This window comes from Microtus oregoni, unplaced genomic scaffold (assembly GCF_018167655.1).
Source record: "Microtus oregoni isolate MIOR12 unplaced genomic scaffold, Mior012 000044F_ref0000062, whole genome shotgun sequence".
In the NCBI taxonomy this organism is placed as follows: Eukaryota; Metazoa; Chordata; class Mammalia; order Rodentia; family Cricetidae; genus Microtus; species Microtus oregoni.
Window position 1 is genome coordinate 3562253 of NW_024543218.1, and position 20277 is coordinate 3582529.

The 20277-nt window shown below is 36.4% G+C and overlaps 1 protein-coding gene across 2 annotated transcripts; it reads left to right on the forward strand.

The window, feature by feature from the left end:
* The first annotated feature begins 12513 nt into the window (after positions 1-12513).
* On the forward strand, positions 12514-18349 carry LOC121434782 (zinc finger protein 431-like). Of its 2 annotated transcripts, XM_041633757.1 has the most exons (5): positions 12514-12547; positions 12745-12805; positions 16735-16870; positions 16946-17067; positions 17152-18349. In XM_041633757.1, exons 1-5 carry the CDS (start codon positions 12514-12516, stop codon positions 18347-18349), a joined length of 1551 nt encoding a protein of 516 aa, XP_041489691.1. The 2 variants fall into 2 exon arrangements, with proteins under 2 accessions (XP_041489691.1, XP_041489692.1); XM_041633758.1 differs by lacking the exon at positions 16735-16870 and adding an exon at positions 15208-15216 and having other exon boundaries at positions 16993-18349.
* The last annotated feature ends 1928 nt before the right edge of the window (positions 18350-20277 follow it).

Below are 20277 nucleotides of genomic sequence, written 5' to 3' on the forward strand. Positions count from 1 at the left end.
ATTGGTATAAGAATTGAACTTATTGACCAACTTTGAAGCTGGTGGAGACACAGTGCAGGAATTGAGAGGTTGGCCTGAGGGTAAGAGCTTTCCTCCTTCAACTGAGATTACTTATGTGGAATCAGGAGGTCAATTGTGATGCTGTATGATTATCCTGATTGACCATTGTTTGCAGTCCACAGACAATGGTAATCTAGGTATGGCACTTACCTTATCTTGAAATCTAGTTGTGATATTTACAATAGTTCATCAAAAACAGATAATCTGGGTAAAATGTTGTGGCCCTGCTTAACAGGACTGTTACTTTTCTGGAATAAGGTGTTCATCTTTAGGGAAAATACATGAGAAATATTTATTGTGCTCTAATAAAAATCCTTAGTCTCTCGAGCACATGGCCATAAAGTCTATTTCAAGTTTTCAAAATAATTTTTGAGCTTAAAACTGCATCATATTCTCATTGTCTTTGCTCCCTCCGAGCCATAACATGATCCTGATTGTTTTCTAATTCATGGTCTGTTTTTGTTTAACAACAGTTACAAAGTAACCACAGTTACACAGGAACAGTGATTCCTTTATGAATGTGACCTGTGTTTGTCTTCAGGATTTTCCTTCTCTGAGGCAATGGGATGGCTGCACTGGAAAGTGAGTGTGCAATGCAATGTGCACACAGAGGACCCTGTACTTTGGATGTGGAACAGGATGTGCTCTAGGGTAGTGGAATAATGTATACTAAATACAATCTTTTTAAACAGGGGCCCTGTCTGCTGGGCTGGGAGGGCAGAACTGGAAGGACTGTGCTGTCTGAGTCATTTAATCTCTGATCCTCCTATAGAGGAACTGCTAATATTGTGAGCCCTAGCCAATGTGGAATTACGGGAAGAGTTAGCAATTGGGAATACAAGTAGCAGACAGTTTGTGGGTTCTTTCCATGATTCTATTCTGCCTCTGCAGTAGGTGTAGGCAGGAAGATCACAAGCTATATCGTGGTGAGCGTTGGGTGAAGCTTTGATCACTTCTAGCAATCATATAGAGAGTATCATACACAAAAATATATACAAACATACACAAAAAATAGCAGTAACCTTAATTTCAGAAGTGGTTGGAACTCCAAGTAGTTAGAGTAAATCAAGTTGATTTACATGTAAACTGATTCTTTAAAAATCTGTTCTCTTGAAATTCCATTTAAAAAGATTTCATTTCCTCACTGTGATGCAGACTTGGATTCCATCACCAATTGTAGGAAACATGGTAAGTGATCCTAACAGACATAATTTTCTTTATCACAAGAGAATGAGATGCTTTCAGTAATCAAATCTATTTTCTGTAAAGGAAAAACATCAGAAGACTTCAAGTGAATATTGTAAATTTTGGTGAAAGAGCCCTTCTCACTGAACCCATTTTCTATTATTGGTAAAGGAGAGAACAGGAGTGTACAGCATGTGTGATGGCCAGTGATTCAGTGAATTAGATTAGAACCTTGTTGTTCTTCTTTAAGAAACAATTATATATATATATATATGTGTGTGTGTGTGTATGTGTGTGTGTGTGTGTGTGTTTGTGCATGTGTGTGTATGTAGATTTGTGTTTGTGCCTTGTTTTGTCAATGGTGTCATCCATATTGTTGATTTTGTGAACCATAATTTAATTATATCATTCATTGTTTGTGAAAACGATGGACCTTCCCCAGTTTGTACTCAGAATATTTTTTATATTTTTTGGTGATAAACAGTTTTACTTTTCTCTTCTTGATCTCAGATGCTTGCTTCTAAGTATTTTATTTTATTTTTTCATTTATATTTTAATAATAAAGCTTGCCTGAGGATCATAAAGTAAAACAGATACCATGGCCCGCCTTACACCCCAGGCAATACTGACACACACCTTTAATCCCAGTAGTCACACTAGTTTGTTGTAGAGTCAATGCTGGTGTCTCATATCTTTAATCCTATCACTAAGGAGTTGCAGATAGGAAGTGGCATGCTTGGGAAGAGAGAGGAATATAAGGTGGTATGAGAGAAGAGCTGAGGATTGAGTGTTTTGTAGAAACAGCATTCACTTTGAGGATTTATAGAGACGGGATACCCCATTTGGTGAGTCTTAACAACATTTATCTAGGGCTTCCCTTGGAGGGAATGCTGAGGCTAAGGAAAAGTTAGATTAAGAGAAATGAAGACAGAAACATAGGTTAGACTGAAAGGATGAAAGGTCAATAGAAAACAGCCTGAGTTTATTTCTCAGCCAGCATATGTACTAAACACAGTCAAAATGCAGATCAAAAAGCAGTACAGTCAGCTCCCCACCTTCCTGCACTGTGCTTGGAGGCAGCTCAAACCTGTGCATTATCTGATTCAGCTAAGCAGCTTCTAATCATTAACAGGGGTGCCCCTGGCTGGCCTCCACTAGCCCAAATATTAATAGAAAAAAATGGACTCTTATAGCTGGGCAAAATGCTTTTTCTGTTGGCTAACGCAGATGTTATTCACAACCCTCAAGGTTACTAGAACAGCAGGTATGCTTGGACTCAAATAGAATCTTTAAGTCTGAAATGACTCCAGATGGAAACTGAGTCACATGTGGGCTCCCACATTGGACTGGGAACTTTATAGAGCTAAGATCTAGTGGATGGATGCTGTGCTTCATTGATCTTTCAGCTTCCCGCCCTACTAACTGATTACAGGATTTATGAACAACATCAGTTTGCACTACATCTAAAATCTAATTTAAATAAAAGGCTTCTTTTTAATTCCTGTTCATGATTTTGGGTCTAAATCTCTATCAAGTAACTTAAAAGTAAGTTTTTCGATTCTGTATATAAATAAAAAACTATGCTCCTTTAACCTCTTTGAGCTTTACTACATATAGCACTTAAAAGGTTTTCTACAGTAAACCACGATCATTCTTAGCAGTGACCATTAAAATCTTAATGATTTTACATTGATTCCTCCTAGAGTGTGGTAATGCCACTAAACTGACTACCCTCCTCCAAAGGTCAGCTTTGGGCTATAAATTATTCAGGATGATTCCAAGATTACTATCTAATATGGTCCTCATGCACTACACTAGACAGAACTTGAGATAATTCCTATACTTTCCCATTACACAAAGACTGGACAAGAAATAATACAGGTAATTCTCCCATAAATTGAAATTTTCTTAGGTTTATTTCAGGGACCCTTATAGATGCCGTTGCTCACAGACATCAAAATATAATTTCAAAAGCATGGTTCCCATATTCCTAAGAGTTGGGGTTTGGTCATTCATTAGGTCATGAATTATGCCATCATTGAGGTGGAGGAGGTAACAAGTTACTATGGGTAATGGTAAAATATATAAACAAAGGAGAAAATATTTAGTTATCTTGTTCTGAAAAGAAACAGGGAAGATATAGAAATCATAGGATAAATGATAGATTACTAATTTGACCTTAAATAAAAAACTATTTTTATTAAATATTTTATATTAGTATGGATTTTTTATATTAATACATATTTGAGATTATTTTTGTTATATTGTAGATGTTTCTAATCTTATTTAACATATTTTTGTATATTCATGGAAATTTAAGGTTATTTTTGATAAAAGATACTGTACATACATATCTACTCTTATGTAAGGTTTTCTGCCGAACTTTATGATATAAAATAAATCTCTAGTCCTGAAAATTACTATTACAAGCTATTTAAATTAATAAAATTACAAGTTAATGTTACATGTTATAATCATACTTATAGTCCTGTTAGGTAGGCTTTCAAGGTGAAGCCAAAAGATATTTCATTTTCATTTTTTTCATGATAGGATTCCTTTGAATTACTCTGGTTGTTCTGGAAATCACTTTGTAGAACATACTGGCCTTGAGCACACTGAGATCAACCTGCTTTTGCCACACAAGTACTGGGATTAAAGACATGCCCCATCACTCTCTGGCCAAAAATACATTTTCAATAAGTCATCAAATATTTCCTATTCAAAATATGGCACTTAAGATGTTATGATTATATAAGGCATGTCTGTTTCTGACAACACCAATCTACTTCAGAGAAATTATGGATATCATAGAAATGACTAAATGTAGTTAACTTTCTTGCTGTCAAGACTTAGGCACTGGCAAGAAACTGCCCTTTGAGTTGACTACTGACAGTATACTGTCTAAATTAGATAGGCAGGACATGAAAGAAAGTGACAGCTGAGCATTGCCATGGCAAAGAAGGACAATCCTTCAAAATTCCTGCTTCACAGAAACTTGGTCAGATTTTCTAGGTGTATAGGCTAAAGTTAAAATTCCAACAGTACAGTGGAATCTTGGGTGACTGTCCAGGCAGTCAGTAGTTTATGTCATTTCTTGGATTTTTAAAATTGTTTTCATTGAGGTATATATTTTTCTCTGCTCTCCTCCCTTCCTGATTTCTAAAGTGATTGTGCCAGTTTGCATGCCCACCAGCACTGGAGAAGTTTTCCCATCACCCTACATCCTCTCCAGCATAAACTATCTTCAGTGTTTTTGATCTTGGCTATTCTTACAGGTGTAAGGTGGGATCTCAGAGTTGTTTTTACATTTCTTAATGGCTAAGGATGTTGAGCATTTCCTTAAGTGTCTTTCAGTCATTTTATAGTCATCTCTTGAGAGTTCTGTGTTTAATTCTGTACAATTATTTTTCTATTGGCTTATTTGTTCTTCTGATGACCAGTTACTTGAGCTCTTTATATATTTTGGATATCATCCCTCTGTTTGATGTGGGGTTGAAGAAGACCTTTTCCATCCTGTAGGCTGCCGTTTTATTGAACATTTCCTCTGCTTTTCAGAAAGTTCTCAGTTTTAGGTGGTCCCTTCTATTAAATATTGCTATTAGTGTTCGTGCTGCTGGAGTTATATTTAAAAAGTGGTCTCCTGTACCAATGTGTTCAAGTGTATTTCCCACTTTCACTTCTATGAAGTTCAATGTGGTTGGTTTTCTCTTTTGATCTATTTGGACTTGAGATTTCTGCATGGAGATAAATAAACACTATATTTTCTGTTTACTCAGGGAGTACTATAACCTTCACAGGTCTCTAAAGGACTTAAATACTAGATAATTGTAGTTTTCTCTGTTACCAAATTGAAACACCTCAGAAACTAGAATGAAATATGTAAGGTTAAGAGATATAAAAAGTTTATTTTAGGGTGGGATAAATAATGATTTAGGTACAACACTTTGGACTTACCTAGATAGGATAGATAATATAGTATTTTCTCTAAATGTCACGCCCACCTTGACCATCAAGGAAGACACAACACCCGAACTCTTCTTGCAGGCAGTTTTATTCAGGACTTTCTTACAGAATCGTGATCTCTCTCTCTTTCTCTCTCTCTCTCACCCCGGGCAAACCTCTCCTAGCCCTTAAAAAGGCACAAGCTGCCAACCCTGGATTGCCACATGGGCAGTGCCCATAGGTCCACACATATGCAAGCAGCTGACAATAATTGTGTGATAATAGCATGAGTCAGGCCTTAGCCATATTAGAAGTTGATTATCACAGAGAGCACTCACTTTCGGGATCACGGAGGGCAGAAGCCAGCACCATCAGGTGCGGCTCCACACAGCTCTCTACATCTAAATTTACCAAATACAAATGAATTGGTCACTGTTTCCTATATATATTTGTACATAGTTGTTGTATATTTTGTATATAGCTTTACTGTGTTGGTTGAATCCTTCACTTTTTATTTAGTAAGAAAGGGGAAATTATGACATTTTGATGATGTTCTCATAATACAGTTTGCTTGGAGTCAGGACAGAGCTAACAACAACCTCACTGTAAATTACCCTAGAGGTTTGGATGTTGTTGACCAGGTAGGAATCAGGATTATTAAGGCAGGCTTGAGAGAAGATATGGGCTCTTTTCTTGCATGGATAAATTGAAGAGGTAGTAGTCACCAGTGGCTGATCAATTGATTTTCTGATCTTTCAAGTTCTTACCCTGCTATCTGACTCCTGAGTTTTATTTCATTTTAGTTTGGTTTAGTTTGGTTTAGTTTTTCTGAGACAGAGTTTATCTGTAGCTTTGGAGCCTGTCCTAGAACTCATTTTGTAGACCAGGCTGGTCTTGTACACACAGAGATCTGCCTGCGTCTGCCTCTTGAGTGCTGGAATTAAAGGTGTGTGCCACAACTGCCTGGTCAAGGCAGTTTTAATTTTAAATATCAATTAGATTACTGCTTCAGTAGGGATAGAACTAATTAAGTAAGCCCTTGGAAAGTGAAGCCTCACCAGTCACTGGTGGTGCATTTCTGTGAGTTCAAGGCCAGTCTGGTCTACAAGAGCTAGTTCCAAGAAAGGCTCCAAAGCTACAGAGAAACCCTGTCTCAAGAAACACAAAACAAAAACACAAAACCAGCCAAACAAAATATGTAGCCCCATGTACCTGAGAGAGAACCACGGGGTTTGGCATTTACTCTGCTGAATTTTCATCTTTCCTTGACACAATCTTCCCTCATTTGTCCTCATTCCTCTCTTTCATTAGTCTTTTGTTTCTTCTTCTTTTTTTACCTTGACTGCAGTGCTTCCTTCCACCATTCATCTCAGTCTCATATTTCCCCCAAATCTCTCTTCATTGTTTACCTTTAGAGTCTCTGTGAGCACCAATAACTCCTGCTTAGTTGATTCTGTGGGTTGTGTTAACCTAGTGTCCTCAACCAAGGTGGGAGGCAGTTGCTATGGTACTTCCTCCCCATTGCCAGCAGGGTCTTCTTATCTCCTCTTATTGTTTGACTGCCTGTGTCTGCTCCTGCTGCTTTGAGTTCCTGGATTAGGCCAGTTTGGTAACAATTGTCTGAGGCACCATTCTATAAGAATAACAGAATATTATGAGAAATCATTTCTTGGACTTTTTTCCTATCTTGTTTGGTTCTATCACAGACCTGTAGTGAAGTGAGCTTCAGGTCTTGGACATCCAATTAGGATGGGCATTGTCTCCTTCTAATGGAATGGGCCTGAAGTTTCACGAGTTATTTGTTGTTTACTCCTACAAGTTATGGGGAACAAATAACTCAACACATGTTACAATCAGGACTAGATGTAGATGTGACTGTTGCTGGGTTGGTGTTTCAGTCCCAACATTGAATACTTCGCCTGGTTAGAAAAGACTCCACAGGCTTTTTATCCCTCTTTCCTAAAAGTCCTTGCTAGTGGCATTTTTATACAACCTAATGAGTATTTACTCTACTAGGTACCATACCAACTCCTAAATGTTCCCCAATTCCTGTAGTCTTTCCTTATTCTCCCTACATCCAACCACCCTGATCCTGATTTCTCCTGTTTCCATACCCAACTACCGCCATTCAATTCAGAAGACCTATTCTAGTGCCCCTTTCAGGGAGATTGATGTATCCCTCCCTTGATCCTTTGTTGTTAACTAACTCTGTGTCTGTGGATTATAGCATGAATATCCTCTACTTTAAAACCAATATTAATGTATAAAGGAGTTTACACTATTGTCATTTGTATTGTTGGGTCTTGAGTTACGTTGAATCCTAATTTTCAGAGAAACTGACATACTGTTTTCCAGAGTGGTTGTACAATTTGCATTTCCACCAGCAATGGAAGAGTCTTCCCCTTACTCCCACATCCTCTCCAGCATAAGCAGTTATTGGTGTTTTGATCTTAGCCATTCTGACAGGTGTAAGGTGGTATTGCAGAGTCATTTTGATTTGCATTTCCCTGATGGCTAAGGATGTTGAACATTTCCTTAAGTGTCTTTTGGCCATTTGAGAATATTCTATAGAAAATTCTCTGTTTAGTTCTGTACCCCATTTTTAATTGAATTATTTGAAATTTTGATGTTTAATTTCTTGAGTTCTTTATATATTTTGGAGATCAGTCTTCTATCTTATATGGGATTGGAAATTTATTTTCCCATCCAATAAGCAGCCTTATTGTGTTATTGACTGTGTCCTTTGCTTTGCAGAAGTTTCTCAGTTTCAGAAGGACCAATTTATTTATTTTTCCTCTCAGACTCTGCGTTTCAGGTGTTATATTTAGGAAGTGGTCTTCTGTTCCATGCTTGTTAAGCTACTTTTCACTTTCTCTTCATATTTATCGTTGTGAGCCTAGCCTTTAACGGCTGAGCCTTCTCTCCAGCCCTCACTTTCTCTCTTTTCAGTTTCAGTGTGATCAGATTTATATTACGGTCTTTATCCCCTTTGGACTTGAGCATGGTGATAGATATGGATCTATTTGCATTCCTTACATGTTGATATCAGGTTATGCCATAACCATTTGTTGCAGATGCTTTCTTTTTTCATTGTATAATTTTAGCTTATTTGTCAAAAATCAGGTGTTCATAGGTGTGAGGATTAATATCTGGGTCTTTGATTCAATTCTGTCATTCAATCTGTCTGTGTTTTTGCCCATCATCTCTTCCTCAAACCTCCAAAATGAACTGTTTGCTTAATTAAAACATATGTTCCCAGGTGTCTCAAATATCTCAGTGTACCATTTTGATACTGTCCCGAGCAGTGTGTAGTCCAAACCTGGTGTTTAGATGGTGAAACAATTACATAGTGCAGTTGAAATCTTCCTTGTGTGACTCACACTTCTTTTGGAGACTTCAGAGTCACTGTAATGCATGCTCATATTTCATTGCAAAAAAACTTAATCATTTTAATTGTCATATGCAGCAGATCTGTAAGAGGTTAAAGATGAGTATTTGTTATGTATGCGTAGATATCAGAGAGAGACTCAAACCCAAAATTAAATACAGGAAGCTAGATGAAACCTTTCCCTAGAAATAGTTATTTCCCTATATGATCACTAATATTATGGCTAAAGAGATATTTGTTGTTAATTTCTCCCAAGAAATTACTGTAAGCTTCCTGTCCATAATGATTCAATTTCAACATTAGTAAAACATGCTAAATTTTTTTTATTGAGAAAAGGAGGAAAAAAAAAACAAGTTTCCACCTCCTCCCAGCCTCCCATTTCCCTCCCCCTCCTCCCACCCTTTTCCCCCTCCCCCCACTCCTTTCCCCCTCCCTCTCCAGTCCAAAGAGCAGTCAGGGTTTTCTGCCCTGTGGTAAGTCCTAGGTCCTCCCCCCTCCGTCCATATCCAGGAAGGTGAACATCCAAACTGGCTATGCTCCCACAAAGCCAGCATATTTAGCAGGATCAAAACCCCGTGCCATTGTCCTTTGCGTCTCATCAGCCCTCATTGTTCGTCATGTTCAGAGAGTCCAGTTTTATCCCATGCTTTTTCAGTCACAGTCCAGCTGGCCTTGGTGAGCTCCCAATAGATCAGCTCCACTGTCTCAGTGGGTGGGTGCACCCCTTGTGGTCCCAACTTCTTTGCTCATGTTCTCCCTCCTTCTGCTCCTCATTGGGACCTTGGGAGCTCAGTCCAGTGCTCCAGTGCAATAATGACGAATATCTTGCATATCATCATAGAATCTTCATCTGGTGATGGATGGAGATAGAGACAGAGACCCACACTTGAGCACTGGACTAAACATGCTAAAATTTAACCTTGGTAAATTCTTGCTAATAGACGAAGTTTCAGTTTTCTTTTTTAAAAACAACTCAGTTTCTTTTCCACATAACTTTTTAGTCTTTCAGTATGTTTATATGTTTAAAATATCGATTATAAGATAATATCTTTCCTCTGCAGTAAAATACCTATAGGGAATGCATAGAGCATAAAATGTCTAGAATGACGGCCAGGAGGTGGTGGCTCAAGCCTTTAATCCCAGCACTTGGGAGGCAGAGGCAGGTGGAGGTCAAGGCCAGTCTGGACTAGAAGAGGTAGTTCCAGGACACATTCCAAAGCTACATAGAAACCTGTATCAAAAAAAAAGTCTTGAATGTAACCAAACTCCAGATCCAAACAATCCATAAGTACCTTTTATAATTTTATTTCTACTAAACCATTTTTTTCTGCTTTAGATGATAATTCTCTTTGACTTGTCACCTTTTATGGTTTGGTTCTAATTACTATTTTCAATTTTTTACTCCAATAATGGGATATAGATGGTCAATGTCTTGCAACAATTTCTGAAATTTATTAAGATTCCACATATAACCTCTCCTAATTTTTAACTTTTGGGCTCAAATTTTTATAACACTATTTTATATGCTGAATAATTAATACAATCACCTTTTTGTATATTTTCAGAAGTAATTCCCAAGGAGACAAAGTTTGCTTTACTTCACCAACCATTTTCTCTAAAGTATTTACATTTGAATCAGCTAATGACATTCCATATAATGTTGAAAACATACCTAACTTGAGTATAATTTCCATTGTAATAAATAACAAAGTACTAACATCCAGTACTTTATATCCTAATTGGTTTATAATAATAACTTTCAAGGACTAGAAATTTTCATTACATGTTTAAGTGAGTTAAATTAGATAAAATGGTTTGAGTAAGAATATAAAAATCATAGACAGTATGTTTTGATAAAAATGTCAAGTTTATATCAAAAGGGAGCATCCATATCTATATCAATATAAAATATATAAATAAGTAGTTGCCTTTTTAAATTAATTTTAATGATCTATACTTTTACATCATACACATATATGCCCCTTTATTTTTTTTTTTAGATTCAGTAATGTACACTTTTATCCTATCATTTCATTGGGTGCCTTTTGTAAGTGGATGTATATTTATGAATATATAGAGCTGGTTTTGGAGAAAGACACTGGCTCTGTCCCTCTATAAATCCAAGCATGTCATTAAAATAAAAATTCAGAGTTTCTCTCTCAATGTCAGGATCATGGGACAGAAAGAAGAATTTAGAAAAATTTTCACTTTTCTACATTTCTACTTTCAAGTCTATTGTACATGTCATTGAATATATATGTCTGTATATGACTATAAATAATGTTTCAGTTTTCCACAATGCACAATGAATTTTCCTGCAGTAATTTCTGAAGTTTCAGGAAGAAGTTGGGGCCCCACAACAACAACTCAACCTGGTTGATACAATGGCATGATGATGATAGTGCTACTACCAGACGTGTTTCGCATACCAGCTGCTCAAGATGGTTCCAACTTGGTTAGCTGAAATGGTCCACTTTTTACAATGTTCTGGACAGACCTTATAAGAAGAAGATCAGAAAAACTTTACATAATACTCAGAGACTATTTGCAGTTATACCAGACAGTAATCTTGGAACTTAACCATCATTTTAGTTTCGCAGGATCCCATAGAAAGAACATCGCCCCCATGACAGCTGGAAGTAATTCTAAAAGACTACATCCCCTCTCCCAACAAAGTTTGTCCTAGGGTTAGGGACATCATTTAGGGGTTGATTATAATTGGTATAGGGTTGTGGGTTGGAAGGGAAATTTTATGGGCTCAGGGATTTCTTTGAAATAAAAGGGAAAATTGGATGGAATAAGATAGTGTGAGTTTACATACATTAATAATATGTAAGTAATAGAGTGAATTCTTGTGAGTTATAATTTATAGGCAATTGCTTTGATATAGATTTTTGTATGTTGATATAATGTTAAATATTGAATATTATATGCATTCATGCTTCTACCAATGCTTAAAACATTTTATATATTAATAAATATATTTATCAAATTGCAATGTACATTTCTTCCACTGATCAAGATACCTATTCATTGGTTACATTTTGAGCCCATTGTCCTCATTTGTTGTACAATTGTTTATTGTACAATATTCTAATATGAAGTCTTAGTCTTTAAGTTATATAGGTATTAGAATTATAGATCAATAGTCATCAATGTTTGTCTTACTTATAGTTAGAATAATCAGGTTTTTCACACACATGAAGAATAAATGTTGAATAGATAGGTAAATCAGACACTTCAAACAGCTGTAAAATCTGGATTTTACATAACCTAGGGTACTGTTGAAGTGAGACACAATTACTACTGGTAGCATTGTCTATTTTCCAGAGAATGTTGAGCACCGGAGACACTCAAAGCTTGTTTTCTTGTTGTCAAAACTAGCCTTTGGGCAAAGACATGCTCATGCCTCAACCTCTGACAAAATACATGGTATCCAAAAATGGATAAGCAGTTCTGTTAAATCTTGACTGGCATTCATCTCAGAAACAAATATACCTACCTCTGTTTGCTGAGCATTGTGGTAAAGGCAAAATACACCAATAAGCCCAGTTTGCCCATCTTTTTTTTCCTTTCTGTAGGCATTAATTTTCTCATGCATACAACATACTGTTGATCTTTTCTCTTTTTCTTTCCCCATGAATAGATACTGCTCATATAAGGAGGTATCCTATACAAATGACACAGAAATAACAGAATTGATTCTCCTTTTCAATTTCCTTCTAAAGTGACTGTCTATGTCATGGAACAAGAATGGGGAACACCAGAATCGTAAAACTATACTGTCAAAGAAGTATGCATTTCACTCTCATACTTACACTGTACTCATATATGGTATATTTTTGAAGGAAGTGACCTATGATGATGTGCACATCAACTTCACTAAGGAAGAGTGGGATTTACTGAATCCTTCCCAGAAGAATCTCTACAAAGATGTGATGCTGGAGACCTACTGGAACCTAACTACTATAGGTGAAAATGAATTTCTTTCATGTTTCAAAATATGGAGACAACTTTTCCTTGGTTTATAATTTTGTTCTGTAATTTGTTTTAGAGAAAGAATAATGGTGTGAATAACACAGTCACAGTTTTTAGGTGCACTTAAGATAATAAGCTAATTGTTGCACATTCTTAAATAATATAACTTCTATTCTGGTACTGTATTTTAGGATACTTTTGGGAAGACCTTAACACCAAAGAGCATTGTAAATGTTCTAGAAGACATGCAAGGTAATTTTCTTGGGCAAGTTCATAACAATTTCCCTTAAATAGTTTGTAATGTGTTCTGGAACTTTAAAACAAAAGCAAAAGTGTAAATAAGCACAGCTTTAAATATATTGATGGTTATTAAGTTCTCACAAATCCATATACCTCAATTTCTTGTATATGAATTGCATCTGCAAAGCCTTCATTTAAGAAAAAGTCTAGGTAGCAATGCCTAAACAGATATCACCATTTGATTCATAGCATCATGAGAGCTATGTTGTAGAACTGCTGCTTCATTTGCTTCTTGCTATTCATGACAGAAAATGTATACATATTTCAATGATGATGAGTATAGCTGCAAAACTTTCTACTAATTCAATAGCCCATGGTAAGCCTTGTATCACTCATATACTTTTTGTGACTGTGCTAAGTTTAGTGAAATCAGATTAGTCAAGGGTCAAGGGGCAGTGATGTGGAAAAACCTTAATATCTATACCTCAAGTCTCTGAAAGTTGAACCTTGTGGATTCATTTTGGAAATCTTTTATACACTATTCTTTTTTTCATATATATATATATATACGATTTTTTCATATATATATATGATATGTCACTCTTGACACAAGTGTATGAGCATAGGAACATGGAATAGGAATATGGAAATATTTAGCATACCTCTTCTTAAGAACAATTAAGAAGATAAACTGTAGTTCCTATGTAGAGTATACATGTTTAATTTGATCCACAAATACAAAGTTAATTTATTTTCTATCATCATGGTTAATACATAAATACAAACTCACATTACAACAAAAACAAACAAACAAACATGAGTTCTAGGTCTATGCAAATACTTCTGGGTGTCTTAGTTCACTTACCAAATGTATAATGATTCACAATATAGTAAAATTATGAATGGAGTAATGTTTGTAAATGTTGTAATAAGAGTGGCGGGCTACATTCCTGGCACCCGGCCACCCGCATGGCTAGCATTATCCGAAATAATTACACGGAAATTGTTTTCTTTTAAACACTGTCTGACCCATTAGTTCCAGCCTCTTATTTGCTAACTCATACATATTGATCTAACCCATTTCTAATATTCTGTGTAGCACCTTGGGCTGGTGGCTTACCAGGGAGGATCTTAACCTGTGTTTGTGTCTGATGGGAGAATCATGGCGACTCACTGACTCGGCTTCTTTCTCTCAGCATTCTGTTTTCTTTACTCCACCCACCTAAGGGTTGGCCTATCAAATGGGCCTAGGCAGTTTCTTTATTAATTAACCAATGAAAGCAACAGATAAGATACAAGACCCACCTCCATCATTTCCCCTTTTTCTGTTTAAACAAAAAAGAAAGGCTTTAACTTTAACATAGTACAATTACATATAGCAAAACAGTTATCAAGCAAGAATTACAGTTACAATATTTATATCTATTTTATCTTTTATCATAACTAAGGAAAACTATAACTATTTATTTATTCTTCAACTCCATCAAGACTCCAGAGTGATATAATATTACCTAAGTAAACAAGAAATCCAAAACTCTAGAAATGACAGAGACATCTTGCTCCCTGTACAGTCACCCAAAGTTCTTTTGTTTCGTTGGGGCATCCGTCTTCGGCCTTCAGACCCATAGTGTTCAGCAGACATTTCCATGAAGCAGGAAATTTCAAAGACAGTTCAGTCACTTTCTGCTGTGTCCTGCAGAATGTCTTGCAGACTCTTTCATGAATCAGGAACCCTGAAAGAACATCTTGCCTTTAGGCAAGTTCAGCTGTCCTTTCTCTGCGGGTTCTTTGTGTCCAGTTTATGCAACAGTCCAGGCAAGAGCAGTTTCTTGCCCAAATGGCTATCAAACTCCATAAGGAGCCTCTTCGATGCCCATCTTCCTCTTGAAGTAGCTTGATGCTGCCAGGAGCAGATGTGTCTCATTGTCATGAAAAGCCCTAAGGGATTAAAACATTTAAATGCCATATTCTTATTCTGCAGTCTTTAAAAGATATAAAGAATACCTATCTAACTGAAATATATCTCTATATATAACCTGAATATCTAACTAACATGACTACAAGCTTGACTAATATTTATGATTATCCATCAACAACCTGTATTTCCTAATTATACATTACATTTTAAAAATGAACTACACAATCACAATACCTTAATCAAGATACTGAAATACATATACGTATAACAAAATTGACCTTAAAATCCACACCAATGCAAATTATTCATACCTATATCATATCCCCCTTTAAATGTAAAAGAACATTTATAAACAATATTTGGGAACATGGGCACAGTTTTTTTCTCTCCAAACTGCTTCCTGCTGAATGGGGGTGCTGTTATTCAGGTCTTTTATGGGATAACCTGTCTGCTAGGTTCATCTCAGTCGGCAGTTGAGTGAAGTAATTTTCTGAAGGTGTTCACAGCAACCTCTCAGGAGGGCATGATCATACCATATTGGGATAGACACAATCCACAGGGTCTCATCCTCTGTGAAAACAAAAGAAGAAACTCCTTTCCAAAGCATCATATCCTTAAACCAAAATTCTGAAGTCATAATACCCTTATGAAATCCATTCTGGTTCAGCTTGGTAGCCCATGTAATAAAATGTCTCTCTGTACTTAGCTCCTGTACAGTCAAAAATTTTAAAGAAAGCACAATAATACAAAGAATCCAGACTCACTGTGAATTTTCCATTTTTATGTGTCTTATTTTTACTCTATCAGTTTACTTTATTCTGTCTCTTTAAAGACTTTACCCTTTTTGTAAAGACATTAACTTTATTCTTTATATTCTTTTTCTTCTCTCTCCCAAGCCTACGTACATTCATCCAACACTGTGACTCATTTAGTGGTCTTTTATGTCTGAATCTGTTTTATTGTGAATCTGTAATTTTTTTTTACTATCCAGGAGCATTTCTTAAAATGTTAAGCAGTTCTTAAAAACTTAAGTTGCACCATGTACAGGTAATATGGTACCACCTGAGTCCTGCCTAGTCTAAACCTTAACCATGCTATTATTATGGTAATTACGGTAGTTCCTGCTGAGACCAGCATAGTTCAGCATGGTTGAGCTGAGCCTCTCCTGCCTCAGAGCCATTTGGTGCCCCTGAGCCACTCACAGTTCCAGGCACATGGCAGTCCACATCGCCATCAAGCGAGGTGTACCACTTTACTCCAAATGCTCCATTCAAAAGCTCTGTCTCCAGCAGGAGCCAGACAGATATGGTGATGGCGGCACAGCCCAGAAAGCCGGCATTTTAAAACAGCCAGTTTTTTCCTGCTGCTGAGTCAGGAAAACTTCTTTGTGGCAAGCCACCCACAAAAAGCCAAAGCTGTATTAAACTCTCTCCCTTTTCTAAAGACCTCTCAGGTTTTTAAAGTGGATGTAGTCCATCACGTTAGAGAGCCACTCTGTCATAATATGAGTGGGTGGGTGCCAGGAACGTAGCCCGCCACTCTTATTACAACAGGTAAAGCACTCAGTATATGCAGTTCTCTTCAAAAATGTAAAAAATACCCTAGAAAAATATAGGTAGTGTTATAGATGAAAAGGTAAACCATGACACAATGGAATTTATCATCACAAAAATTTTTTCTAGATGTAAAATGACCCCCAATGAGAGAACAAAACATGATTTTAAACAAAGCTATAAAACCTTGATATTAGATTCCTTTTTACAATTTGAAAAAATATGAAGTTAATTCATATAGGTATAAGGTACAACTGCATTGAATGTGGTAAAGCTTTTACATGTGTAAATTTTGCTTGCAGGATTGAAAGAAATCAAACTGGAGAAAAGTTTTCAGTATATTCTCACTGTGGTAAAGTCTTGTCTTATAAAACTCATCTTCTAAGGAATGAAAAAACACATAGCGGAGAAAAATGCTGTGAAATTAAGCAATGTGATGAAGTCTTTTCTTGTCACAATCATCGTGAAATGCATAAGAGAACACACAGTGGAGAGAAACCCTATGAATATGTTCAAGATAATAAAGACTTTCTGTATGTAACTCATCAAAGTCATAAACGAAAACATACTGGAGAGAAAACATATGAATGTAATCTGCATGGTAAGGTCTTTGCTGATCAGAGCCATCTTCAAAAGATTAAAAGAATATATACTAGAGAGACACCCTATGAATATAATCAGTGTGGTAAAGACATTACTCAATGTACTGTTTTTCAAACACATAAAAGAATACAAACTGGAGAAAAACCATATGAATATAATCAGTGTGGTAAGGCCTTTGCACGTCATATTCATCTTCAATTGCGTAGAAGAACACGAACTGGAGAGAAAACATTTGAATATAATCGGTGTGGTAAGGCCTTTGCACACTACAGTAATCTTCAAAGCCATAAAAGAACACATACTGGAGAGAAACGCTATGAATGTAATCAGTGTGGTAAGGCCTTTGCATGGCACAGTGGTCTTCAAAGACATAAAAGAACACATACTGGAGAGAAACCTTATGATTGTAATCAGTGTGGTAAGGCCTTTACACGACATAATCATCTTCAAATGCATAAAAGAACACATACTGGAGAGAAACCCTATGATTGTAATCAGTGTGGTAAGGCCTTTGCACGTCTAAGTCAACTTCAAAGGCATAAAAGAACACATACTGGAGAGAAACCCTATGAATGTAATCAGTGTGGTAAGGCCTTTGCACGTCTAAGTCAACTTCAAAGGCATAAAAGAACACATACTGGAGAGAAACCCTATGAATGTAATCAGTGTGGTAAGGCCTTTTCTCAAAACAGTGTTCTTCAAACACATAAAAGAACACATACTGGAGAGAAACGCTATGAATGTAACCAGTGTGGTAAGGCCTTTGCACAACACAGTCACCTTCAAAGCCATAAAAGAACACATACTGGCGAGAAACCCTATGAATGTAATCAGTGTGGTAAGGCCTTTGCATGGCACAGTGATCTTCAAAGACATAAAAGAACACATACTGGAGAGAAACCTTATGATTGTAATCAGTGTGGTAAGGCCTTTACACGACACAGTAATCTTCAAGTGCATAAAAGAACACATACTGGAGAGAAACCCTATGAATGTAATCAGTGTGGTAAGGCCTTTTCTCAAAACAGTGTTCTTCAAACACATAAAAAAACACATACTGGAGAGAAACCCTATGAATGTAATCAGTGTGGTAAGGCCTTTTTTCAAAACAGTGTTCTTCAAACACATAAAAGAACACATACTGGAGAGAAACCCTATGATTGTAATCAGTGTGGTAAGGCCTTTGCACGTCTCAGTCATCTTCAAAGGCATAAAAGAACACATACTGGAGAGAAACCCTATGAATGTAATCAGTGTGGTAAGGCCTTTGCACGACACAGTAATCTTCAAGTGCATAAAAGAACACATACTGGAGAGAAACCCTATGAATGTAATCACTGTGATAAGGCCTTTGCATGTCACAGTGATCTTAAAAGGCATAAAAGAACACACACTGGAGAGAAACCTCATGAATGTAATCAGTGTGGTAAGGCCTTTGCACACCACAGTAATTTTCAAAGCCATAAAAGAACACATACTTGAGAGGAACCCTATGAATATACCCAGTGTGGTAAGGCCTTTGCCCTTCTCAGTCATCTTCAAAGGCATAAAAGAGCACATACTGGATAGAAACTCTATGAATGTAATCAGTGTGTTAAGGCCTTTGCTCAACATGGTGCTCTCAAATGTATAGAAGGACATATACTGGAGAGAAACCCTATGAATGATATCAGTGTGATAAGGCCTTTGCAGACCCCTGTACTCTTCAAAGGCTTAAAATGTAACATACTCTAGAGATACCTGTGAATGGAATGTGGTAAATTCTTTTTCACAATTATCTCCAAATACATAATATGAGCCCTTCTGTAGAGAAACCCTGAAGATAATTTGGATACTTTTCAAAAATATGAGAAAAAAATCATACTGTAGTGAAACTATAAATGAATTCAGTGTCATAATGTTTTGTGTTTTATATAAGAGTAAGACTTAGTGTGTAGTCATCTGAGAAAGCTTGTGCATATTATCATAATCTTTTGGACCTTATGAAAAAGCTGGGTGCTTCTTTTAAATTGTTCTTTTAGCTGTCAAGCCACTTACAGTCAGTTAACAAAAATCAGTTATTGTGTAGAAAAAAGTTTGAAAATGTCAACAATTTGTTCATGCATCATTATAACTCTCTTTATTTTAGTTTGAACCAGCAAAGTAATGGATAAATCCTTTTCAGTTACAGGAAGGGTATTCCAACTTTGGTCTTCAAACCAGAGCCAAAGGAATGAACTTTGTCTCTGAATCCAGAACTAGATAATGAAACAACATCTCCCTGAAAACAGCCAAAACATTAAAAGGCCCAGTGAAAGAAAAACACAACTTGGCTCTCAAACCAGAACCATAAAATCCTAAAAAGTTTCAACAATGTTTTTAAGCTCAAAGGATATCATTAACTGAAATATGAGAGGCATCAGGAGTCAAATCACTCATACGCTTACTTGTAGGTTTTGTATAAAAGTATCCTTAGAAGTTGGGAATATAATTATAGTTATCAGAAGATTGGGAGTGGTCATCAGGAAGGTAGATAGAAGGTGGTTACAAGGAATATTTTCTGAAAAGGAAAGATGGTTTGAAGTAATAAATGATGGAAACATCACTCTTAACAGTAGCCGCAAATAATATAAAATATTATGGAATTACCAACTAAAGAAGTGAAAGGACTGTTGGAAAAGAACATTAAATCTTTGAAGAAGACACCAGAAAATGGGAAGATGTCCTTTGCCCTTGTTAGGTAGAAATCAACATAGCAATCTACAGGCTCACTACCATTCCCATGTAAATATCAGAAAAATTCTTCACAGATCTCAAAATAAAAACACCCAACTTCATATATAAAAGCCAAAAAAATGCGGGATAACCAAAACAATCCTACATAAAAAATAATTTCTGCAGGCATCACATTCCCTGACTTCTTTAGATGACTGCAGAGCTGCAGTACTGAAGAGAGCCTGGTGTTGGCACAAAAACAGATAGGAGGACTAATGGAACTGATTTTAAGACCCAGACATCACTCCACTCACCTACTACACCTGATTTTTGACAAAACACCAAAAAATATAAAATGGAGAAAACATATTTAACAAATGGTGATGGCATCACTGAATATCAATGTGGGGAAGAATGAAAGTAGATCTACATCTATCATCATGAACAAAACTCAAGTCCCAATGGATCAAAGACTACAACATAAAGACAAACACACTGAACTACATAAAACAGAATGTTGGAAGTACACTTGAACACATTGGTAAAGAGGACCACTTTCAAATTATAACCCCAGGCATCACAGACACTGAGAAAAATTATAAATGAGATTTCCTGAAGCAAAAGTTTCTGTAAAACAAAGGACATGATCAACAATACAAAAAAAGGCAGCCTGTAGTATGGGAAAAGATATTCACCTAAACCACATTGGATAGAAG